This window comes from Emydura macquarii, unplaced genomic scaffold, assembly GCF_026122565.2.
Source record: "Emydura macquarii macquarii isolate MOO-44397 ecotype Brisbane River unplaced genomic scaffold, CSIRO-AGI_Emac_v2 contig_2805, whole genome shotgun sequence".
Taxonomy (NCBI): Eukaryota; Metazoa; Chordata; order Testudines; family Chelidae; genus Emydura; species Emydura macquarii.
In genome coordinates, this window is record NW_027132942.1 from 2179859 (window position 1) to 2202066 (window position 22208).

At 59.2% G+C, this 22208-nt stretch overlaps 3 protein-coding genes across 7 annotated transcripts; 1 reads left to right on the forward strand and 2 right to left on the reverse strand.

Moving 5' to 3' along the window:
- Positions 1-155: 155 nt before the first annotated feature.
- TOE1 (target of EGR1, exonuclease) lies at positions 156-8374 on the reverse strand. 2 transcript variants are annotated; one of them, XM_067567769.1, is made up of 8 exons: positions 8165-8374; positions 7141-7270; positions 6304-6344; positions 5399-5495; positions 4787-4945; positions 3936-4195; positions 3125-3296; positions 156-1617 (listed from the first exon to the last, which is right to left on the reverse strand). In XM_067567769.1, exons 2-8 carry the CDS (start codon positions 7255-7257, stop codon positions 775-777), a joined length of 1689 nt encoding a protein of 562 aa, XP_067423870.1. In that variant the 5' UTR covers positions 7258-7270; positions 8165-8374; the 3' UTR covers positions 156-774. The 2 variants fall into 2 exon arrangements, with proteins under 2 accessions (XP_067423870.1, XP_067423869.1); XM_067567768.1 differs by having other exon boundaries at positions 7141-7267; positions 8165-8373.
- Positions 8375-8695: 321 nt separating this feature from the next.
- On the forward strand, positions 8696-20597 carry MUTYH (mutY DNA glycosylase). Of its 4 annotated transcripts, none has more exons than XM_067567752.1 (16): positions 8696-8732; positions 9025-9140; positions 10392-10525; positions 11839-11878; positions 12422-12495; positions 12666-12707; positions 12811-12882; positions 13114-13227; positions 13669-13766; positions 14512-14656; positions 15617-15704; positions 16193-16387; positions 17510-17655; positions 18020-18193; positions 18337-18387; positions 18573-20597. In XM_067567752.1, the coding sequence occupies exons 2-16, from the start codon at positions 9032-9034 to the stop codon at positions 18696-18698; spliced, it is 1608 nt and encodes a 535-aa protein (XP_067423853.1). In that variant the 5' UTR covers positions 8696-8732; positions 9025-9031; the 3' UTR covers positions 18699-20597. The 4 variants fall into 4 exon arrangements, with proteins under 4 accessions (XP_067423853.1, XP_067423855.1, XP_067423856.1 ...); XM_067567754.1 differs by having other exon boundaries at positions 8705-8732; positions 19139-20597; XM_067567755.1 differs by lacking the exons at positions 8696-8732; positions 9025-9140 and adding an exon at positions 10078-10097.
- A 44-nt stretch (positions 20598-20641) lies between these two features.
- Positions 20642-22208, reverse strand: HPDL (4-hydroxyphenylpyruvate dioxygenase like). The gene has a single exon (XM_067567757.1). It carries the CDS (start codon positions 22206-22208, stop codon positions 20967-20969), a length of 1242 nt encoding a protein of 413 aa, XP_067423858.1. The 3' UTR covers positions 20642-20966.

The following is a 22208-nucleotide window of genomic DNA, read 5'->3' on the forward strand; positions in this document are numbered from 1 at the left end:
TGGTGCAGAGTCAGGGTGGAGGGAGTCCGAGCAGTAACGGGAAATGTGCATGTGTGGGGGGCTCAGGCCTGTGGGGGGCTCAGGCCAAAAGGGCCCTAATTGTCCCAGCCTGTTTGAACCGCTTCCCTCTTCCCTGCTCCTGGCTGGGCCAGGGAGGAAATGTGTCACTCCATAGCCCCATCTCAGGCACCCAGGGAGGAGGAATGGGGTAGCAGTAACCGCCGGCCCCAGGGAGGGTTGAGAACCCACTACATGAGCTGGGTAGATACTTGCCTGCCACCCATGAGCAACATGGGAGCTGAGAGGGGTCCTGCCTTTTCTCTACCCAAACTAGTGGAAATGAATCAGTTCTGGCCTCTTACTGCCCCCTCCCCTGCAAGAATGGGTTTAGCTAAAGCAGCTGTTCTCCTCCCTCCACCCCCCAAAAAAGGGAAAGGGAGGAAGGCCACCTGCTAAAGCTACCCCCGGGAGCTCAGCTAGGCTGTTGCTTGAAAGATGCATCCCCCAAGCCATGGCAGTGGTGACAGTCATGGCCACACTAGAACAGAGCTGCCAGCCCATTTAAAGCAGGATCTAGCCCCTGCACTCAAGAGGTCCACCCCGCTGCTGCTCCTGCCCCCAGGGTAAGGAAAACCATCTGGGAATTCAGGCAGGGTGCAATTTAATTGTACAGAAATAAAACATGACTAAACCTGCTTCCCTCTTGCTAAATTCTTCATGTACAGCGAAGAGCCTCCAACTGCTGGAGGAAAACACATGACGAGTCACCCAGTTCTAGCTGCTGCCCCAGGCTAGCTTCATTTTCTGGCTGTGGGCTTTGGAGGATTTCGAAAACAAACTCTTCACTATCTGGAGTGGCACGGATTTCCCACTGAGGTACAACTTATTGTGACAGTCTGGCAGCCAAGGCCCAGAGCCAGAGTCTCCGTCCTCTCCTTTCTTCAGCATCCACACGTAGGCCATGATGTAGCCAGTCATGAAAGCATCAAAGCCAGCTCGGTGAATGCCCCCCTCCGAGCGGCTCGCTGGCGACTCCAGGGGCTTCCCGGCAGCCGGCGCAGTTTTCGTTTCAGAACAGCTTTCCAGGTGGACGGTTGAGCTTTGCTCATCGGTGCCCACCAGCTGCCCTTTCACTTGGCCGCTGTCCAAGGCATGTCCTGGGGCTGTGAGGCCCATGTCTGTTTCTACCTGGGGGGCAGCTGGGTGAGTGCTGCTCTCCGGGTCTGTGGCACCCCCCATCTCCTCCTCCATCTTGACATCCATTGCACTGTCAGAGCCTGGCTCTCGATCCGTGTCAATTGAACTCTCCGCCTCCAGCAGGAGGCCCTCCTCCCCGGACACGTTCCCTGCCGGCTCTGCGGGAGCAGCCAGACTGCCAGGACAGCTTTGTTTCCGTGGAGGCCCGTCCTCCCCATTCTGAGCCACCTCCATGTCCTTTCCCCTTCCTGGACTTCCCTGCTCAGACTCTTTCCTGGGCTCCTCAGCATTCTTCCGGCGCCTCCACCTCTGCTTCCGTTTCTTCCGCTTCTCCGCTTTAAGTTTCTCATCCTCATCGATAATGAGGTCGATGTTGTGAGACTGGGAACACTTCACCCCGTTCGGACACCAGCCGTAGGCCTAGTGGAAAAAGCGCAAGTCAGCAGCAGTGACAAGAATGAGCTGCAGGTTTACAGCTACTTTACCCAAGCAGGGGGGAAAGCTGCTTCAGCGACAACTGCCCTGGGCATTTCTCACAGCCTGGTGCTTGTGGCTCCCTCTCCTCAAGGCATGGCAGCAGTTCAGGCTGTGGATCTGGTGGGCTACAGAACGGCTGAACGCCAGCGAGCCAAGTGGAGGCCAGGAGGGGTTTCTCTTCAGGAAGTGATCTGCAAAAAGGAAGCTAGACATGCAAATGTGCGTGGTGGGGAGTATGTCTTGGAAGCAGCAGAAACTGGCCCTAAGCAGGCTGGCGCTTGCTGGCCAGTGGAGTTACACCAACCATGAGTTTGATCCAAAGTACAGAAGCCTCTATACTGAGAGCCCTGCGCGGATACACAACTTCTATCCACGTCTGAGCCGCACAATGTGTCCGCATTTACACCGACACAAAGCAGATGTCTGCGTATTTGCAGGGCTCTACTACCAGCTCCGCAGGTCAGCACGCACTAGCGATGCAGTGCCGTGCCAAACCCCCGCCTCCCACACTTCTCCCCAGAGCCCTGCCCCACCACCTGCTCCGCCCCCGCTCTGGGCGACCAGGCAGGTCACCTCCTGGGCCGTGTGTGCAGCACTGCCCTCCCCGTGGGGAGCTCGGACACCACCATGCAGCTGAGACTCGGCTGGGAGAGAGAGTGGCGACAACTACTCTGCGCGCAGCGCCCGCCCTTGCCGCCCGCTGGTTTAAAGTACAGACGCCTCTTTCAACATGGTGCTTGGCTCCCGGGGCAGGAGCAGACGGGCGTGCTCCCTTCTGGGAGCTGTAGCTTACCTCCTGCGAGCAAACTGGAGACTACAACGCTCAGAACGCCCAACAGGCTATTACCACGTCGCAGCCCACCGCTGCGTGACTTGGTCGCGCTGGAGCCTGAGGGCTGTGTGACAGCTGCTCAGCGCGGGGGAGTGCGCTGCAGAAAATTTGCATCCAAACCACTAAAACGGTCTGCGGATCTCTGCAGATTTGCAGGGCTTGTGTATGTGAGCTCAGGCCCGTGGGCCATCTAGTTCAGTAGCCTGGGGCCAGTTCCTTCTGCAAGGTATTAGAAACCCTCCTGCAGGCAGCTGTGGGATAGTCTGTCCGCAGAAAGTTCTCTCAGCTCCCATTACTCAGAGGCTGGCTTGTTCCCTGACGCCGGAGTGTTTATATCCCTTCCAAACCAGGTTCAGTGATACTCCTGATCGATACCAGGGTCTAACCCCTTCCTCACTCAACATAACTTGTGGCCTTAACTTGTGGCACTACGTTCCCAAAGCTAATTGTGGGTTGTAAGAATGTTTCTGTTCCAGTTCTGAATTTGCTACCGGTCAGTGTCACTGTATTATGAGACTGGGTAAGCAGAACATCTCTCTCTTCGCTACCCCATTTATTTTGTATGCATTTGGCTTTCTGTACCTGTGTCCACAGGAAGAAGGTGCTAATGCTACTTACCGAGAATGTTTCGCAGATGGGGACCTTCTCTGTGTCTGCCACGGTGTGATCAGTGTCTGCCAAGGAGCAGTAGCGATAGTCTATGTAGGAAGACATGCTCGAGGGGTATTTACAAAACTCAATGGACAGGTGCTGGCTGCTGGAACCCTTCCGTTTACAATTCTCTCGTTTGCTAGAACACACAAAGATTCAGTTAGAAAGCTCAGGGCAGAGCGGGGACGGTTCAAAGGCCATGAAGAGATTCAGTCCAAAGGGAACTGTTCTCAGAGGCAGATTTTTGCTATTTATTCTTCTCGTCATGAGGAATGTTTAACAGTTCCTTCTTTTGTACCCAGAAATGGGTTCTTTCCACCTGCAGCAATCTTGGGACATGGCTCTTTCCAACTCAAGTCTGCCAGGAAATACCACCCGCAGGAAAGAATTCTGGGTGGGATGAAGGGAAATTTACCCCCCTGGAACAAGGAGCACATCCCTCTTACTAGGCAAGTGAGCCATGTTAGTCCCGGTTCAAACACTAGAGAAAGTGCCCTAGCACTGTGGCGCTGACACCTGTTTGCCGTGGCTGCAGAAGGGCCTATAGCAACCAATCTTACGTTAACACAAATACTTCAATTCTATGTATAGCTGCACTGACTCCTCCGCTGGATTATTTAACAAGGCAGCATCTTCCTTGCTTAGCTGTGTGTCTTCCTGTTCTCCACCTGAGCTCTATGTGGTGGGAGCAGGGTGCTATAGACAGACGCACAGCTGTTGGTGGCTGGAAGCCAGCGAACCTCCCCCGAGCCCTCAAAATGCATGAAGCGTCACATACCACTTCTTGTAGGCGTACTCCAGATAGGAGGCTACGAAGCGGGTCTCGAACTCGGAGGCGTATTTGGTATCGTATATGCCAGCCGGGAACATCTCAGACAGGTCAGCAGTGAAAGTGCCCAGGCTGTCAGGGAGGTGGGCGTAGAAGCACTGGTACAGGAACACCAGGTCGATCAGGCCGTTGTGCAGAATGAGGGGTTTCTTCGCTCGGATCAGCTCCAGGAAGAACGCACGAACATTCTGGCTCTGGTTCTCATTGCCCTGGTAAGGGGAGGGTTGAAGTTACGGAGCCTCCATCTGCCCATCTGGCTGCACTTACCCACTGGCTCTCTTCAGGATAGCCACTATGCGCCCCTTGCCTTGTCCCCACACCTGTTACTCAAGTGACACCCACCCATTGCTCATTCTGGACGGGGTGAGAAGAGCATCCCAGCAAGATGCAGGCTGGAAGCCACTTGGAGGACAGTGCAGTCAGGATGCCTGGGCCTGGCCCTCCAGCAGCCACCGTGAGCATCTCAGCACCCTCTCCTGACCCTGGAGATCAGCTAGCCCCCAGCAGCACTGCTCGACCCAAGAGGCATTTCTGAACACCAGCCCACTTAGTGGGAAGCAGTTTGGGCCTTCTTATTGGATCAGCACAATCCACATGCACCTCCCTCCCAAACGGCCGCAGCCCAGCGGATCTCCCTTTGTGAAAGCCTGGAGCAGGCAGAGGTGGGGTTCAGATTTCCTCTTCCAGCGTGGAGGGTTATACCTGAGCAGCCACTAGGGCAGAGCTTCCCCTTCGATTAGAGTGATCTGGAGGATAAGAGGGGACCTTTGGCAGGGAATCTCCCCTGTGCACACAGGTACCTTGTCATTGCCCTTGTGGTAGGGAATCCCCTGCGAATACTGTTTATTGAAGTCAAAGCCGTGTTGCACCAGGAACTGAACCGACTGAGGTTCGATGATATAGTCCTCCATACACAGCAGGGTCAGGTTGTAGATCTGGGAGAGGTACGTATTCTCAGACTGAAGAGACAAATCAACAGGAGACCATGAGGCAGGCCAGTAAGACAAGTCATACAGCAAACAGCCATGGGTTGGGACTCCTAGGCAGCTGTTTCACTAGCAGCTGGGACTGCAATAAGGCCTGGTAGTTCAGAGGAACATCTCCCACCACTCACTTTCTGCCACCCAGGAACTCAGATCTCCTGTAATGTTCCAAGTGCCTTTGATTGACTTCAGCGAGAGCTGATGCTGAGTTCTTCACGGAGAGCAACTTGCAGCATGTTCTCTGCTGCTTACAGAAGCGTGCCCTGGAATAACAGATCTACCGGCAGATGCATCTCTAGCACAGCCATCCACGAAGAACCCGCAGCTCGGCAACATCGTACAACAGGCTCCTTTAACTAAGTCTCTGGCTCCTGCTACACTTTGTCCAGTCATGACGACGGATGGGAGTGGTTTGAGCAGGCAACCTACCTCGTCTGGGAGCTGTTTGAAACAAGCGATTCCTAAGGACAGGACGGAGCGTGTTCTGGCAGCGTTGCAGACAGCTTTGTATCTCTCTTCAATACACCTGCATGGAGGGAGAAGAGAGGGGAGCTGGTGCCACAATCAGCAGACTCATCGCAATAACCCCATACGGTGCTGTTCTCTTTGAGGAACAAACTACTCCTCTAGCCACTATGGTTTCAGGTTTGTGTGGCAGACTCTAGTCTCCCCGTCCTACCTTAATGAAGAGGACTGATTCTGGGCCCAGTATAGTGCAGTTGCTATGCCTGTCTCCCTTTAACTTGTACGCAGTCTCTCCACCCAGGAGATCAGGCTGCTCCCACCCCCATTTTCACAACCACCAGCAGCTCAAGATCCAGGATGTTAGCACACAGATAACTGGAAGGAGGCGGCTCCAGGTTGGTACCTCTACATTCTCAGTAAGGGAAGCCTAACCATTGCCTGAAAATGCTGGGGACCTCTGGTCTTATATAAAGTCAACTTCAGAACAATCCGAGCCTTCAAATTCTGTGGACTACACAGTAGCACCTCTTACAACACCAGAGAACGTCAGTCAGCAGCCTCCTTAATCACAAGCCTGAGGTCAGCTCTCTTCCAGTCCCACCATCTGGAATGCTGCTTTTGGCTGACTCTCCCAGTGACGATTTCCAGAATGAACTGTGCTTGCAATCTGGCTGCTAGCCCCGCTCTGTACACTACCAGCGGGACAAAGCATCAGGGTAAAAGCAAGAAGAGATTCCCTTCCTAACAGCACGAGTAAAACCACTTTGGCACGAAGATACCCTAAGAGAGGTATGAAAATGGATGTAAATTTGAATAGGGTGATCCATCTAGGAGTGGGATCTGACATTCAAAAACAGCACGTTACTTACTGGTTTAGCAGACTCTTCCTTGCTCCGAGACCACTTAGCTCCTGCAGAAAGAGGGGAGATTTGGTTAGTAATTTTCACATTCCCTCCCCTTAAAGTCCAATGCAAAGATTATCATCTCCTCAGAGTGAACTAATTACCCTCCCACAAACTGTTAGGAGGCAGCTAAACTGAAGAGCTAGGGTTCCATTTTAAATTCTGTTGCACATTTGACAAAAGAACGCTGTCCTTCACCTACAGGCAGGTACTCCCTGCCTCATCACACAAGATTGAAGAGTGCTTCAGATTAACCATCAAGCCCTTTGGGATGCAAAACCTGAAAGGAGCTAAACAAGAACAGAGAGCCCACCTGGAATATTGTACACAAGCCTGGGCAGCCTCTCACAGAAAGGACAATGAAGGATGAAGAAGCTGGCAACAAGGAGGATAAAAGGGCTCATGGGGTCTGTGAAAAGATACCTTGCATTCACTGGTAAGAAGATTCAGATGGGCCCTTACTGAGGGACATCCTGGGCATTCAGAGAAGGGGGAAGCCTCAAAAACAACATGTTTACAACAGGGAGAGGATCAAAATGAAGCAGGAGGAGGATTGGGTGGAATTCTGGAGAAGCCTCCCTACTCCAAGGATAATGAAGTGTGTGAAACAGACTCCCAGAGACAGCCACAACCCTATCAAATAGGCGCAAGCACTGTGGGGTCAAATGGATGTGGCCATGCAGAGACAAGAGCCAGAGGGCCAGAGACAGCATCTCTCCTTCCATCCTCAAGAGTAGCATTCAGATAAAGTTTCATGTCTGATGTAGAGTTGCAGAGAAAAGTAACAGTTCTAATACCACTCACCGTGTCAACAGCTATGAAACTCGAGGTTTTTATGGCCAGGAGCATGGATGGCCACAGCTCCTTGAAGTTATCATTCTGGACATCAATGACCGGTACTTTCAAGCAGGTCATCTTCATGCAGCTCCTACTGCTTTCAGAAATGACACACAGAAACTCAAGTTATTTAAACTTCAAGGAGTCACTGACCAAACAATCTCCTAGGCATGGCACCTGGCTGCCAAGGTGATGGACAAGTTAGAAAGGTTGAGCATTATTTTGCAGCGATGATAGAAGAACCGCCCATGCTCTCCAACAGGAACTCCAGTGGATTTGAACCAACGATACAGCCAGGCAGAAGCTACCCCCACCACTCAGTGGCTGAGTGTAGGGCAGGGGAAAACACTGCCCAGTGCTGCTGAAAGGGGCTGTCTGTGCGCACCAGGTTCTTTCACAGGCAGGGATCCGTACAGCTGCGAAGCGCAGACCAGGGTAGGCGATTCCTAGCCACTCGCTGCCTCAAGCGGCAGCATCCCCTGCCCTGGGCCCTATGGGCACTACCAGCTCCGGGTGGCGTGGGGCAGGGAAAGCCTTAAAGCCCCGCAGCTGGGACCACCCTGGGCGTGAGTCACATTTAGTCCAGCCCCCCCCTCCCCGAGATAACCGCCCCCCCTTACAGCCCCAGCTCTGCCCCCCCGAGATAACCGCCCCCCCCCCAGCTCTGCCCCCCCCCAGGATAACCGCCCCCCCTTACAGCCCCAGCTCTGCCCCCCCCCCGGGATAACCGCCCCCCCCCAGCTCTGCCCCCCCGGGATAACCGCCCCCCCTTACAGCCCCAGCCCCGCCCCCCCCCGAGATAACCGCCCCCCCTCTCCTCACTACAGCCCCCGCCTTCCCCAGAGTAACCGCCCCCCCCCTACAGCCCCGCCGGGGATACCCGCCCCCGCCGTAGGGGTCCAAGCAGGGCCCCAGGCCGCGGTGCATGCTGGGCCGGGCCGTCATTGCGGGGGGCGGGGCGGTTCGGCTCACCCCCCCCCGCCCGACTCACCCCGGGGCCCGCGCGGGCGAAGGAGGCCGCAGCTCGCAGCTCCCTCACGGCGCCGCCATCGTCCGTCCCGCGGCCTGGAGTGCGGAGAGCGGGCGGGGGCGGGGCTCTCCGAGGCGGGTCCTTCCCTTGAGGCGGCGCGCGCGGGCTGCCCGCGCAGGTGCCTGTCTCCCGCTCACTCCAACCGCCGCTCTCGAGAGGCGGCTCCGCACGCGCGGTGACGCGCCGCTCTCGTGTCCTAGTTTTCCCTTATCTCAGGCGTTTGGCACAGGCAGCCCCGGCTCTGAGCGGGGTCCTTGTGCGGGCCGGGCCGGCCGCGCTGATTGGCGAGTGCCCACCGCTCCCAGCCCCTCCCAACTTTTCCTTGAACGGCTGTGATAGGCCGGCGCGGCAGGGAGGCCGCGAGTGAGCGCGAGCCGGCTCCCTCCCGGGCGCCGCCTTCTGATTGGCTCCCGCGCGCCCCGGAGCGGCTCTGATTGGGCTGCGCGGGAGAGGAGGCGCGGGACGCAGGGTCCCGATTTCCCGGGAAAGCGGCAGCTGGAGGCGCGCGCGGGCGTGGGGGGCGGCCGCGGTAAGGGGCAGGCGCCGCGCTCCAGCCAGGGCGCCCCTCCCCCCTCCACCGGGGGGCAGCGTCTGGGGGCTCCCCTCCCCCCAGCCAGCGGGGTGCCCCCCCGAGATGCCCGGTCCCCCCCTCCCTGCTCGGGGGTCCCTTCCCCCCCCCGCGAGCATGCACGGGGCGTGGGCGGGTGCATGGGGTGCGTGGTCCTGGGGGGGGTCGTTGCTGCTGCTCGGGCAGGGAGGGCCCGGGCGCGGGTCACCCTAGCAGCAAGTAACCCCCCCCCCCTTCGCGCTCTGCTCCCCAGCCCGGCGATGAGCAAACTCCGAGCAGCCGCTCGCAGCAGGCGGGGACTCCAGCCGGGCGCAGGCGGAGCGAGGCGAGCTGCAGCGAGAGGCGGGGAGGATGCATCGCCCCGCAAAGGTCTGCCGCGCTCCGGCCACGAGGGGCCGGTGGGGGACACGGCCGGGTGGGGGGCAGCGGGTGAACGGCTGGGCACAGGCCGGAGGAGAGCAGGAAGGCGCCGGGCTGCAGGAGGGACCCGGGCAGCTGCAATGATGCGTTGTCGGGGGAGCCCCCCCCCGCCCCCCCCCATCGCTGAGCTGCGCGTTATTCGCCCTGGCCACTGAACGCGTCAATTCGCGGCTGGGTCTCACGTCCTGCCCTTGTGCTGCTGCTTCTGTGACCATCCTCGGGGCGACGCGGCTCCCTGGACTCAGACCTGCCCCGCCAGTGCCATTCAGCGCTAAGACGGCGCGGGACTGGGCTCCTCGTGTCCGGTCTCTCCGCAGCGCAGCTGGGAGGTGCCCAGTTTTCCGCCTGGTGCATGAGCCGTGACAAGGTGAACCGGGCTAACTACTGGGCTGACTTGTGTGAGCTGCACTAGATGGCAGCTTCCCAGGCAGGGGCCGGTTGGCGCTGCAGGGCGAAGAGCGGTAAAAAGTCGCTGAAAGCTTATCTGAAATCAGAAGACTTGGCTCATGCATGCAGGGAGCTGACAGTCACATTTTCAGGGACATACCAGACTTTAACGGCAGGTTCCTGCTGCTTCCTTCTTCAGCCTTTGTTTATTGGTGCACTTCCAAAAATAGATTGGTTGGTTTCTGTTCAGTTTTGCTGCCTCCTTCTCGGCTAGCCCCATGTTGTTTGTCTGGGTTCCCTCGCTCCTGACGTAAAGCATGCTCTGTAGCGGGCATGCTGGTTGAAATCTCTTAGTCAGAAACTTATTTTGGGGAATACATCCAGCTGAGTACAGAGAACATCGTCCTAGCGGTATGCACTAGCTAAGCGTTGGCATGTTGTCCAAGACACACATGGAAAAACAATCCCTGCCCTGACCAACGTGCAATCAGAGATGACAGGATGCAATAGGGGACCCAGGTAAGGGTGGTAAACTAGCGGCTTTCTCTTCTAATCTCTCACATCTCTCCACTCCTGTACTGCTTAGGAGAGGGCCAGTGTGTGTGTGTGTGTGTGTGTGTGTGTGTGTGTCTGGTAGAAGTGAGGCTTTCGGAGGGATTTGAGATGGTAGCGATCTGGCACGCTGGGACCGGGTGAATCGGAAAGACCTCTTTTGCCTTCAGTAATGAAAAAGCAGCCCAGGCCTTCCCTCTCCCCGGCTCCTTTAACCAACTGGTCCTGTGTTCTGACGGGTGTTTTCATGTCTCCTTGCAGGCATGCTGCCTCCAGTGTCTGCCCAGCAATCTGCGTACCATCTCTTCAGCCACCCGGCTGAAACTGAGGCCTTTCGGAAGAATTTGCTTACCTGGTACGACAAATGCAAGCGTGACCTTCCCTGGAGGAAATTGGTACGGCCGGAGTGGGTCACCGCAATACCTGGTTGGGTTTCCCTCCGTTTAAAAGGACACCCCCACAGCGATCAAAGAATTGTCCTTCCCCATGAACCTATCAGATGATATTAAAATTGAAGGGGCATCTAAAATCAGATTGTATCTTTCACTGCTGAGGTGGTTTTGTGTCCTTTCGCTTGGGTCCTACATTGAAACTAGATGTGTCAGTTTCACTGCGTGTTTCTAGTTAGTGTCACATTTTCATCCTTGGTCCCATTTATTGGGTTTGAGCTTCTAGTGCTGCAGGGAGGTTTTTATTTATCCGTAGCCACTGACTGATTGCTTGCCTGTGGGTTTGTATTGCCTTGTTGCTGCAGAATGGTCTGAGACTCCTACTTTGTGCCAGCCCCAGCTCTCACCTCTCTGCTTGTTAAGCCCGGAGTGGTAAAGGGGACAGTGCATTTGCCTGTTCCATGGTGAAATGGCTGCTGTGGACAGACGTGAACTGTCATCGCTGTGCTGAGAATTGTGTGGGGCCACCATTGTCCCGTTTAAAACTCTACAGTGCTGGTACACATGCCGATTGGGGTGGGGGGGAAGCTTTGGGAAGATTTCTCTCTTGGGATTCTGAACCTGCAGGGTAAACTTTAGCTGCAGAAGCTTCTAAGAAAATGCATGAAATCCCTCACGTGAAGATCGAGAGAGACTGCAGCCTATCTTTTGCTGGCTTTTAATTGGCCAAACCAAATTCAGCATTAATGGAAACTTTCGGGGGCCAGTCTAAACTGTGCATAGAAAACAGGCAGTTGCTCATCTTTTCTTATTTGCATATGCAATTACCTGTTTTGCATACAGATGTTTCCAGTGCATCGTAGGCACCATTCTCTGAAAAGGTAGCCTAGCCCTGACCCTCTAACCTGGTTGGGCATCTGACCTTTGTAAGAAACTCTGCAAGAACAAGATGCTTTCCAAGGAAGGTTTTGGAGAGAGATGTTTGCAGGTGGTTAGTAGCAGCCTGAAGCTGCGAATCCAGGTCTCATGGGATTCACAGAGCTCCCCCATTTAAGGAGCTCTTAAATTGAAGTTGATTGACACTTACAAATTGTGTCCCAGGCCAGCTTTTGAACCAGGGCTCGGATATCGGATACTTCCCCAGAGGAGCTGCTCTTCTGCAAGCTGTCTGGTGTCATTCCAAACGCTGGTGGAGTCTCGCTAGTGCTGAATTTGACACTCTCTCTTTAGTACAAGTGACCCTATCCAAACGAGGTGTGCATCTCCTTTCCTTTCCCCCTCACTGCGCTAGTCACTGAAGTTCTCTCCTTCTCTTTCAGGCTGCAAGTGAATCAGATACCAACAGACGAGCATATGCAGGTGAGACGGAGTGAGCACAGGCTGTCTGCTTGGGCTTATTTTCTCTGCTAGAAAGTGTGTCCCTGCGTGATGCCTGCGTATAGCACTGCAGAGTTAGCAGGGTATGTCGGGGGGAATTGCAGGTCCACTGTGGAGAACAAATCGTGCTGCGGTCCCAAACCCAAACGCGGTCAAAAGCATCTCTCGGCTCTGTCTGAAAAAGGCCAACAGCGTGACGCTTGCAAGGACCCAGCATCATGGGGACAAAACTGGACAATAGGGTGCTGCCCCTTAGGATGAAATGGCCTGGTCTGAGACATGCATCAGAGCAGCAGGATACAAATGGGGAGAAAACTGGCTGCAAGTGGATCATCTGGGCAGTATCTCTGATACGTCAGTGGCCCCGATTCTAAGGCTGCTCCAGGTATAAGGGACTAGTGCAAGCTGTGGGAGGCTCCGTTTTCCCCCAGAGAGACCTTGTGCAAAGGGACAGGTCAAGGTGTTGAATGGGGAGGGTGCCTTCCAGTCTGCCATGATGCTCTCGCTTTCCCTTTGTGCCTGCAGTGTGGGTGTCTGAGATCATGCTCCAGCAGACGCAGGTGGCTACGGTGATTGACTATTACAACAGGTGGATGCAGGTGATTTGTCCTTTTGTCTCCTCCTCCCGGGCCCAGAGCCCTGAATTTCTAAGTGCGTCTGAACCCTCAGCCACTGCGTGTCATAGTCCCCGGCCTGCAGGCCAGCCGTGCGTTTGTCGCGTTTTGCAGACCCTTCCTGTTCCAACAAACCTGTTTCCTTTGCAATGTAGAAATGGCCGACGCTGCAGGCACTCGCCAAAGCTTCCCTGGAGGTGAGACTCCCCCGTTGCAGGGGGCTGAAAATGGCCCCTTTAGTCTTTAATCCCCAGGCCTTCGCGACTGCTCTTAACACCTGGCGATGTGTTTTGGGACTAGGAGGTGAACGAGCTCTGGGCAGGACTTGGCTACTACTCACGCGGGAAGCGGCTGCAGGAGGCAGCGCAGAAGGTACCCCATCCCTCCACAATTACCCCTCTCCGGGTATTTCCTATGTCCCTCCGCTCCATGCTAGTGCAGGGCAAAGCCTTGTGCCACGGCTCCATGCCCAGCGCTAGCTAAAAGCTCTGGAGCGGAGTGCGCCTGATCAGCCCCTCGTACTCGGTAACAAGCCCAGCTCAGCCTGGGAGACGACAGGTCCCTGCTCTTCCACGTGGATTCTCTTTTACCCTCTCCCTGCAGGTGGTGTCTGAGCTGGCAGGTCAGATGCCCGGGACGGCCGAGGAGCTGCAGAAGCTGCTGCCGGGAGTGGGGAGATACACGGCAGGAGCCATCGCCTCCATCTCATACGGGCAGGTGATGAGAAAACCGGGGCGCTGGGTGTGTTAGCACTGCCTTGGGGGCGTCGGGTCGAGTGTGCTGGCCTTGCATTGCTTGGGGTGTCACGCTGCTCGCCTGATGGGAGGTTTGGGTGCTTTTCTCTCGGGCTGGCCCCTCCTTGCCCCAGTGCTAGTCGCAATGTGCCTCCTGCCCAGCAGAAAGCTGGGATCTCCCGGGGGGATCTGGGCACCGGAGGAGCTTTGTGCTGCCCATTGGGCCCTGGGAGTCCAGACCAGGCTCCAGCCGTCCCTGTCGCACCCGCCCAGCAGACTTGCTTAGCCCGGGCATCGCTGCCCCTCCGTGAAGGAGGCTGGTCCATCCAGTTACCCCTCCCTGGGGCCGACCGGCAGCTTCCCGCTGGCCGAACGCCCTCCCGTGCCGAGATGGTGACTGCTGCTCTTCTGTCCGCCGGGCCAGGCGACGGGCGTGGTGGATGGGAACGTGATCCGAGTCCTGTGCCGGGTCCGATGCATCGGCGCCGACGCCAGCAGCCTGGCTGTGACCGACAGACTCTGGTAGGGGATTGTTCTCGTCCCTGGGGTTCGGGCGGGTGGGAATACGACCAGGGGTGGTAAGGTCACGGCAGGGTCGGTGCCCGGTGGGGATCGGTGACTGGAGACAGCCTTTCACCTCCGCTTAGCAGCTCCGACCAGCCGGGCCGATAACAGCCAAAGCCACCAGCCCTTCCAGTCCAGTGCCCAGTGGCTGCACAACAGAAAAGCACTAGCCCAGTGGGCAGTAACTGGCCCTCTTGTAGGCCCATGCAAGGATTGGATCAGCCCTGGGCACTGGCGCTGGTGCTGGCTTACCAGACAAGGGGATTGGCTCTGCCAGCCAACGCCTGCTGCCTCGAACCTGCCGTGAGGCTTGGGCCGTTCCCTTGGGTGGGAACCTGGGGTTGGGAGCCCCCTGGTCTGCATTGTCCGAGCGAGCCGTCAGTGGGCTCAGGCTGGGGGGGCGGAGGGACCTGATCCTGCAACTCCCACTGGCTCCAGCGAGGTAGGACGAAGGAGCCGAGAGCCCCAACGAACCGGAACGGGAGCAAGCCCCCGTGGCCGAGAATGGCCCAAACCCCCTTTGCCCTTGGTCTCGCTGGTGTCGAGGGTCTGAGCGTCTCCCCAGCGCAGGGAGGGCGAGGGAGTGCCCGGTTGGGGTGGGCGGTGCCACTTCCTGGCTGATGGGGACAGGACCCTCCTCCGGGTGTTGTAAGGAATTCTCTGGCTAACGGTTCCTGCCACTGCTCACCGCTCTTCGTCGTAGGTACTTGGCCAACGCTCTGGTCGATCCGGCCCGGCCGGGGGATTTTAACCAAGCCATGATGGAGCTGGGAGCGACGGTGTGCACCCCCCGGGCCCCGCTGTGCACGGCGTGTCCCGTGAAGCAGCACTGCAGGGCGCGCTGCAGGGTGGGTGTTGTGCTCTCCTGCGTTCAGCTCGTTCCTGGCGTGTCCGTGGCCTGTGTGTAACCCCCCCGCCCTTCGTCGAAACGTGGCCAGCCAGGGAGGCTGCGGCTCGAGCCCTTAGCCCTGCTCCCCGCTTCCCCCCTAACTCCCTGGGGACCCCTGCGCAAAGTCACTTCCCTGCCCCATGTTCGGGATTCCCTCCGAGACCTCTTTCCACGCGGCTTCCCAGGAGCGCCCTCGGACTCCAGAGCCTGTCACTCGGGTATTCCACGGCGTCTCCTGGAAAGGCATTCGCTCTTGATTTGCGGACAGCAAGAGACAGAGAATCCACCACTTCGCTTCGTCGTTTGTTTTCGTTGCAGTGATTAAACAGCCCCACTGTAAAAAGAGCTGGTGCTGAATTTCTCCTTTGAAACAGTGTAACCCCTTCTCACCCCTTTTCCCTGGCCTGCCCCAGTTCCCCTCTCCCCTTGGCTGTATTCTATACCAGTTCCCAGGCCCGTTCCCATGTGGGCTAAGTTCTTCTGCCTCACGCCCGCTGTCTCACTGGGTATCCGCTTCGTCTGTCGTGTCATCAGGGGCGGTTTGCGGCTGGTGCCAAACACAACAGGCTATAGCGTGCTGCCAGGTTTGAAATGGCATAAGAACATCCGAACGGCCACGCTGGGTCAGACCAAGAGTCCGTCTAGCCCCGGGTCCTGTCTTCCGACCGTGGCTGGTGCCAGGTGCTTCCAAGGGAAGGCACAGAACAGGGCAACTTATTGAGGGATCCATCCCCTTGTCCAGCTGCGGCTTCTGGCAGTCGGAGGTTTAGGGACACCCAGAGCATGGGGTTTGTCCCTGGTCCTCTTGGCTAAGAGCCGTTGATGGACCCATCCTCCGGGAACTTATCCTATGATCTAACAGTGGGCGGGGGGGGGGGGGGTCTGGGGGCGGCTGGCTGACCCTGTCCTCCTTTTGCAGGTGGAGAATGAGCTGCAGTCTGCCTCCAAGAGGCTGCTGGGAGAAGCTGCCCCCCGTTGCCCCCAGGTGCCTGATGTAGAGGAGTGCGGTAGGTGCTGCCCCGGGATCCCCACATGGAGAGCCCCTCTCGACCCCTTCGCCCCAGGCGAGCTCTGAGCCGGCGGGGAAGCCCCGCCATAGAGCACAGAGCTCTGGGGTGCAGCCGTTGGCGCAGCGGGGCCCCGGTGGGGTCACTGTGAACGCTAGGGTTCTGGTGGCCGACGCCCCTGCCGGCCTGTGCAGCTGGGGTGCCCTGGGTCCGCTGGGTTCCACGGGGGATCAGTGTCGCACGGAGGCTAGTTTGGGGGCTGGGAGTGTGCAGGGACGAACACACGAGGAGACGTTGGGCAGAGCTGCAGCAGCCCAGCCTCTAGCGGGTTCCCCCCAATGCTTCCTCGCCCCTCCCCCCCCAGCTGATCCTGGGCCGAGATAGCACCTTCCCCTTGGGACCCAGGTGATCGGGGCCGGTGCGGTGACAGGGCGGCCCTCGCTGCCCCAGGTCCTGGCCCGGTGACACGGGGTCTGATTGACTCTCAGCTGCTGGCGCCGCAGGCAACTGCTCCTTGTGCCTGCCTGCCACGGAGCCGTGGGACAGCAGCCTCGGCGTGGCCAATTTCCCCAGGAGAGCCGCCAAGAAGCAGCCCCGGGCAGAGCGGACAGCCACCTGCGTGCTGCAGAGGAGAGGCCCCCGGGGGGAGTCGGAGTACCTGATCGTGCAGAGACCTGGCTCAGGTAACTCGCAGATTGGCCGTGCAGCAGGGTGGGGATGGAGGGATGCTATGGCCCGGCCCCCCCTTCCGCTGCTGGGGGGAGAACTGGTGAACTTCGGGAACCGAAGGATCGCTGCCCTGTGGGACTGGGAATGCCGGGGGTCCAGTGGGGGAGAGAGCCCCTCGCTGCTGTCTGACCTCGACAGGCATCAGAGACCCACAGCCAGTTCCCCTTGGCTAGGGCGAGGTGGGAAGGGTCCCTGTGGGCAGACCCTGGCCCCCATCACGGGCTATGGCTGGATTAGAGAGGTGAGCATCTGGAAAAAAAACCCTGGAAATGTCCCAAATAAAATGGTTCTTTTCCTGTTTGTTTCCCGAGGCCCAATATGGAAAAATCGGAAGGAAACTGGGTAGATGAAGTGTTTTCTCTGGGTGAACAAGGCAAGAATTATTAGGGTAATGCTGTTACTGCCGCCCGTCAGCTCTTCCAGATGCTCTTGAATAAGAACCAATAAGTATTTCACATGAACAGAACATTTCCCTGGACACGGGAGCTTCTCCTGGATCGGTGTGATCAGGGCAGATGTGTGTCCTTGCCGTTCCAGAGCCAGCCACAGGCAGATGAGTCTGCGCCTGGCGCTGTACTAAACCCGGCAGCTTGAGAGGTCCCCAGTGCCTGGGGCTATCGTTTTGGGATCCTCACACCCAACTTCCTGGGCGCGATCCTCCTGCCGCTTCCTCTCTCACTTCCTGCCTCTTTGACAGAGGTTTCACCACAGCAGCTCAGCCTCTGCTGCCTCCAGGATCGACCGCCTGGGCCCTGTGACTGAATTGAGCGATGCCGTCTGGCATCTGGAGCTCTTCTGCTGCGTTTGCAGGGTAGGGGGGAGGCTAATCAGAGGGACGTGATCTCGAAGGGACAATTTCCCGCAGCCAGCCAGGGCAGGAAATGCCTGGACAGACCTGTCGAGATGCCCTCTGAGGCTCTTCCTAGCACTGACGCTGGCCGGTGAGCAGCGGACCGTCGGGCCCTGGATGGGGTGAGGACCTGCGGCCGCCCACAGCGCCCTTTGGAGATGGAAATCTGTGGCCGTGCTGAGCGTAGCTGGCTGCCCGTGACCCGTTTCCCTGCTCTCTCTCCCAGGCTTGCTGGCGGGGCTGTGGGAGTTTCCCAGCCTGCCCTCGGGACCGGGGCTGAAGGAGAAGCAGCAGAGGGAGGCGCTGTTGGGTCACGTTCAGGCCTGGACAGGAGAAGCCGTGGCAAGGGGATGTCTGCAGCGTGTCGGAGAGGTAAACGGGGCCACACGTCCGTCCTGGGGCCAGTAAACAGGACGTGGCGGAGATGCCTCAGCGGAGGGCCAGGAGACGGGGCAGCGGCGCTAGGGAGCGGCAGAGCAGAGGGTGCCTGGTTCCCAAGCCCGATGTTTTTGTTGATTTAAAAGCCGGAGATGTTCTCCTCTGTTCCCCCTATTAGAGCCCCCTCACGGGGCCCTCCTGGGCCCTATGGCCCCTCCCCAGCCCCTGTCACCCTGTGGCTGAGCCTGGACAGTGCTTGGCTCACCTGCGGTGCAGCCAGAGGGGGGCACCATCGACCAGCGAGGGTTTCCCTTACCTAAAGCCACAGATCAACCTCCCGTTTTCCTCTTTCTTCCAGGTCGTCCATATCTTCTCCCACATCCATCAGACCTACGTGGTCTATTCCCTGCTCCTGGGCGGGGACGAAAAGACGGCCTTGGGCAGGCGGGATGAGGCCTTGGCACGGCCAGCGTCCCGGTGGGTGACGCAGGCCGAATTCCAGAAATCGGCCGTCTCCACCGCTATGAAGAAGGTACTCGAAACCCCTCCCCCCCCGGGGATCCCTGGGAGTGGGGGGGGCTCAGCCCTGCACGGGCCCCACTCCCCATTGGGGTCACATGTGCTTCCTCTGGAGGGGTGATGGGCGAGCCCGGCTCTCTCCTGTGCTTCCCCTAGGTCTGGAAGGCGTGTGAGCGGCAGAGCTGTGAGGGGAGGGGGCCTGCCAAGGTGAGTACCTCTGTGCCGCGTCAGGGGAGGTGGGGGGAGCAGCTAAAACCGCCCGGGGTCAGATTTACCAGCCCTGGAGCCCCGCCGCCCCTCGTGGCGCGGTCAGACTTCCCCGTGATGCTGGGCCGGGAGGGTGTGTTGCTGGGGGGAAGCAGCAGTAACCCGGCCCGTGTCCACCCCTGCAGGGCTCCAAGCGGAAGCGGGGCGCCGACCCCTCGCACGCCGGCCAGCCGAAGGGGGCAGCGGACAGCGGCCTCCCCAAGAGGCAGCTCTCCCTCGACGTGTTTGTCCGGGCCCCCGCCAGGGAATGACAGCGACCCCTGCGCCGGCCGGTGAGACGGGAAGCGCCGTAGCCTGCGTTGCGTGGGTTGTTCCGTCCCCCACCTCCCGGTCCATTGTTCCCTGCACATCTTTCATCCAGCCGCCCCGCCCACCTCTCTGGTGCAACCCACTGCAGAGGGACCCCTGCTCTAGTGCAGGCTGCCAGCTGTTGGCAACCATCCCACCAGGCCGCGTCCCCGCCCTGCGGAGAGGGATGAGACGTGACAGTGGAGGTGAACGTTTCTCCTCCCCAAGGCCCGACACGTTATCCTCTGTCTGGAGAAGATCTGGTTGCAGCCAGGGGACGGTTCTGTCCAGCCAAGGCATCCCAGCGGCCAGGCAGGTGCTGTGCGTGGTGCTGGATTGCCCCGCCAGGGGTGGGGGGACCTGGCACTCCACCTTCTTCTGAGTAACGGGGATCCATCTCTAGCTGCAGGAAGGCGGCACTGCACGAAACGGAACTGCTGTTTCCAGCCGCTGCCCAGCTCCTCCGAGCACCCCCGAGACCGGCAGAGGTGGAGGGCTACCTTGCATGCGGTGAGGCCGTGGGGCGGTTTGCTGCGGGCCCTGTCTCCGACACCAGCCCCTTTCCTGCCTTGTTTTACTGAGCCTGGCAGCTGAGTTTTTAATAAATCTGAACTTTTTCTACATGCTTTTAAAAGGGGGTTTTGGCTCCAGTTTCCTTGTAGCTGTGTCTTAAAACACGCTCTGGCCATGCCACAAAAAAAGGATGCAAACGGAATTAAGGGCCCGGCCCCAGCTGCCGGGCAGGGGTCACTGGGCAACTGCTGGAGCCGTGACCATGGACGGGAGAAAGGGCTGGATGGGGGCGGGGGCGGGGGAAGTGTAGGAAATGTGTGCTCTGAGTGCAGCCTTTTTCTAAAGAACCTGACCTCCCAGCCTCTGGCAGCTCCATCCCACCCACGGGCAGCGCCCCTTGCGCGGCCAGCCTGGTACCGGCTGATAGACCGGAGCTGCAGCCACTGCCTGGCTATGTTTAACCGCCAGCGAAAGGCAGGACAGCCGGAATTCTCTGCTGAATGTGTTGAACTGGAAGCGGGCGCCATAGTTGGGCCAAATCACTTCCTCACCAAAAAAATCCCATCTCAGGTGACCTGGTCCGCTCTGGAAGTGGATCCAGCTGAGGCAGAGAATCCAGCCGGAGCTGGTCCAGAGTCCTTAGGTGGTCAACTTCCCGTCTAGACGAACCCTTAAGAGTCCCTCCATGAGAGTCCCCTGTCACTGCGGGGGACTGGGAGGTGGAGGGATTGAGACTGACCTCAAAGAGCTGCCCCGGCCAAAAGCAGCGCCCCCCGGGGCACCCAGCCAGGAACGGGAAGCCAGGGCAGCTTGGCTGCTCTGTGTCTGCGCTAGTGTGTGGCACAGACCAGGTCAATGACTGGCTCTGCAGAAGCGAGCGAGTGAGTAAATGACACGCCAGGGCATGGGCCCCCTGCTGCCACCAGGACACAGCATGGGAGAATCAGTTCTCAGTTTAATGGCTAACGTCAAGTGAACAATGCACTGCTCGGCCCATAACAGAGAACCCCCTCTCCGTACGAGCGAGAGGGAAACCCCAGCGTGGGGCAGAGCAGTGCAAATGGGACCAAAAACTATTAACTGAACAAGAACATCTGACCCTCCCGTGACGCGCAGGCGTGGCAGACGGACGTTTCCAAGCTGCCCCGTGCGGGGCTGCCCCAGTGGCTTGTAAACGACAGCAGGTGGCGTTACGTACTCAACGTTTGCCAGGACTTAGGACAGAGTGCGGGGGGGGGAGCAAGGGGCAGACATGTCTCTGCAGCGTCCTCGGCCTCCTGTTGTAGCAGGCTTCTGCCCTGCCTGGCTGCTAAGGGCCAGTCGGACGGGCACCGGCCATGCTGTCTCTTTCCCCTGGGAACACTCATCCACGAGGGGGGGGCTCATGGGGCTCTGGAGGTTTGTGCCCGGGTGGATTCCCGGTGGCTGGCTGCAGGGAAAGCCCCTGCATGGGCCCTGGGGAGCGCGCCAGGCTCACCATCCAGCCAGTGGCATTTGGGGAAAGCAAAAAGATTCCCCATTAGCTGCCTCCGAAGAGTTAAATCCCACACCATGGACACTGGCCCTTGGTGTCCACAGCTCCACCCGCCATCGGGCAGCCATCAGCTGGCAACGAAGCACGGGGGTTGGGGTCAGGGTACCTGCAAGCCCTTTATCCTCCCCCCCCAGCACGTGACCCATGCCCCGAGGGGAAAAGGCGAGGCCGCGGGCGGGTTCCTCTACTCGTGCTGGTCCAGATAGGCCTGCACGGCTCTCCACAGGGCCCGAATGTTGCCCTCCCCGAAGCCCGAGGCCCCCCGACGCTCAATCAGTTCCAGGAAGAAGGTCTCCTCCGGGAAGAGGGGCTGGGTGAAGAGCTGCATCAGGTACCTCCCCTGGGGCAGGCCAGCGCCCCCGCCGGCTCCCTCTGCTTCCCCAGCCGGCTCGGGGTCCAGCAGGATGCCGTACTGGGCCAGGCGCTGGGGGTCCTGCCCGGCCTGCTGGATCTCCTTGGCTTTGCCCGCCTCTTCGTAGTAGGCCCGGGGGGGCTGGATGAACCGCACGCCGGCCTCGGCCAGGGCCCGGGCCGTGGAGACGATGTCCGTGGTGTAGAGCCCGACGTGCTGGATCCCGGCTCCGCCGTGCTGCTCCAGGAAGGTGTCCACCTGGTTCTTCCCTCGCGCCGGCAGGGACTCGGCCAGGACGAACGTGCAGTCGTCGGCGGGCCCGGCCTCGCCCGGCTTCCTGTGGCGCATGGCGGCCAGCTGCAGCCCCACGCCACCCCCGCTGAGCCGGTAGCCCCGGGCCACGTCCTCCTGCCTGTTCACGAGGACGCGCCGGAAGCCGAAGCAGCGCTCGTGCCAGTCCAGCACGGCCCAGGTGCTGCCCGGCGGGCACGCGTAGGTGACGTGGTCGAAGTGCGTGATCTCGGCCCGCTCTGGCGGCCCCTTGGGGACGCCCCCCACGGCCTGGAAGCCGGGCAGGAAGGGCCCCCGGTAGCGGGAGCGATCCAGCAGGGTGTGGCTGACGTTGCCCACCACGGATCTCACCACGCAGTAGGTGACGGAGCCGCCGGCGTCCGTCACGGTGGCGGGCGGGATCGCCAGGGGGCAGCCCCGCTCCCGCAGGTGCTTGGCGACGCCGGGCACGTCCTCCACCTCGAAGCTGACGTTGGAGGCCGTGCCCACGGCGCACGAGGGGGCCACGTCGTACAGCAATTCCCCGGCGGGGGCGCGGCCCAGCAGGGGCGGCGGAGCCGGCGTGGGCCAGGCGGGGCGGGCCGAGGATGGGGGGGCCTCCCCAGGCCTCTCATTGACCAGGAAGACGGCGGCTCCTTTGCGGAGAGCCAGCTGCCGGGCCCCGGCCGTCACCCGCGCCGCAAACAGCTGAAAGCGGAACTTGCCCACCAGCTCGCTGACCAAGCCCGTCCCGGCGGGGACGTGGAAGGCGATGTGGGCCAGCCGGCGCAGAGAGGCAGCCAT

Bases quoted from the DNA above. Each gene is read 5' to 3' on its own strand.
- MUTYH (XM_067567752.1), top strand. From the start codon at position 9,032: ATGAGCAAACTCCGAGCAGCCGCTCGCAGCAGGCGGGGACTCCAGCCG. The intron at 12,883-13,113 runs GTACCCCATCCC...CTCTCCCTGCAG, and splicing joins TGCAGGAGGCAGCGCAGAAG to GTGGTGTCTGAGCTGGCAGG. The intron at 18,388-18,572 runs GTGAGTACCTCT...CCACCCCTGCAG, and splicing joins AGGGGAGGGGGCCTGCCAAG to GGCTCCAAGCGGAAGCGGGG.
- HPDL (XM_067567757.1), bottom strand. From the start codon at position 22,208: ATGGCTGCCTCTCTGCGCCGGCTGGCCCACATCGCCTTCCACGTCCCC.
- TOE1 (XM_067567769.1), bottom strand. From the start codon at position 7,257: ATGAAGATGACCTGCTTGAAAGTACCGGTCATTGATGTCCAGAATGAT. The intron at 5,496-6,303 runs GTAAGTAACGTG...CCCTCCATGCAG, and splicing joins AGGAAGAGTCTGCTAAACCA to GTGTATTGAAGAGAGATACA. The intron at 3,297-3,935 runs GTATGTGACGCT...TGTGTGTTCTAG, and splicing joins GAGTACGCCTACAAGAAGTG to CAAACGAGAGAATTGTAAAC.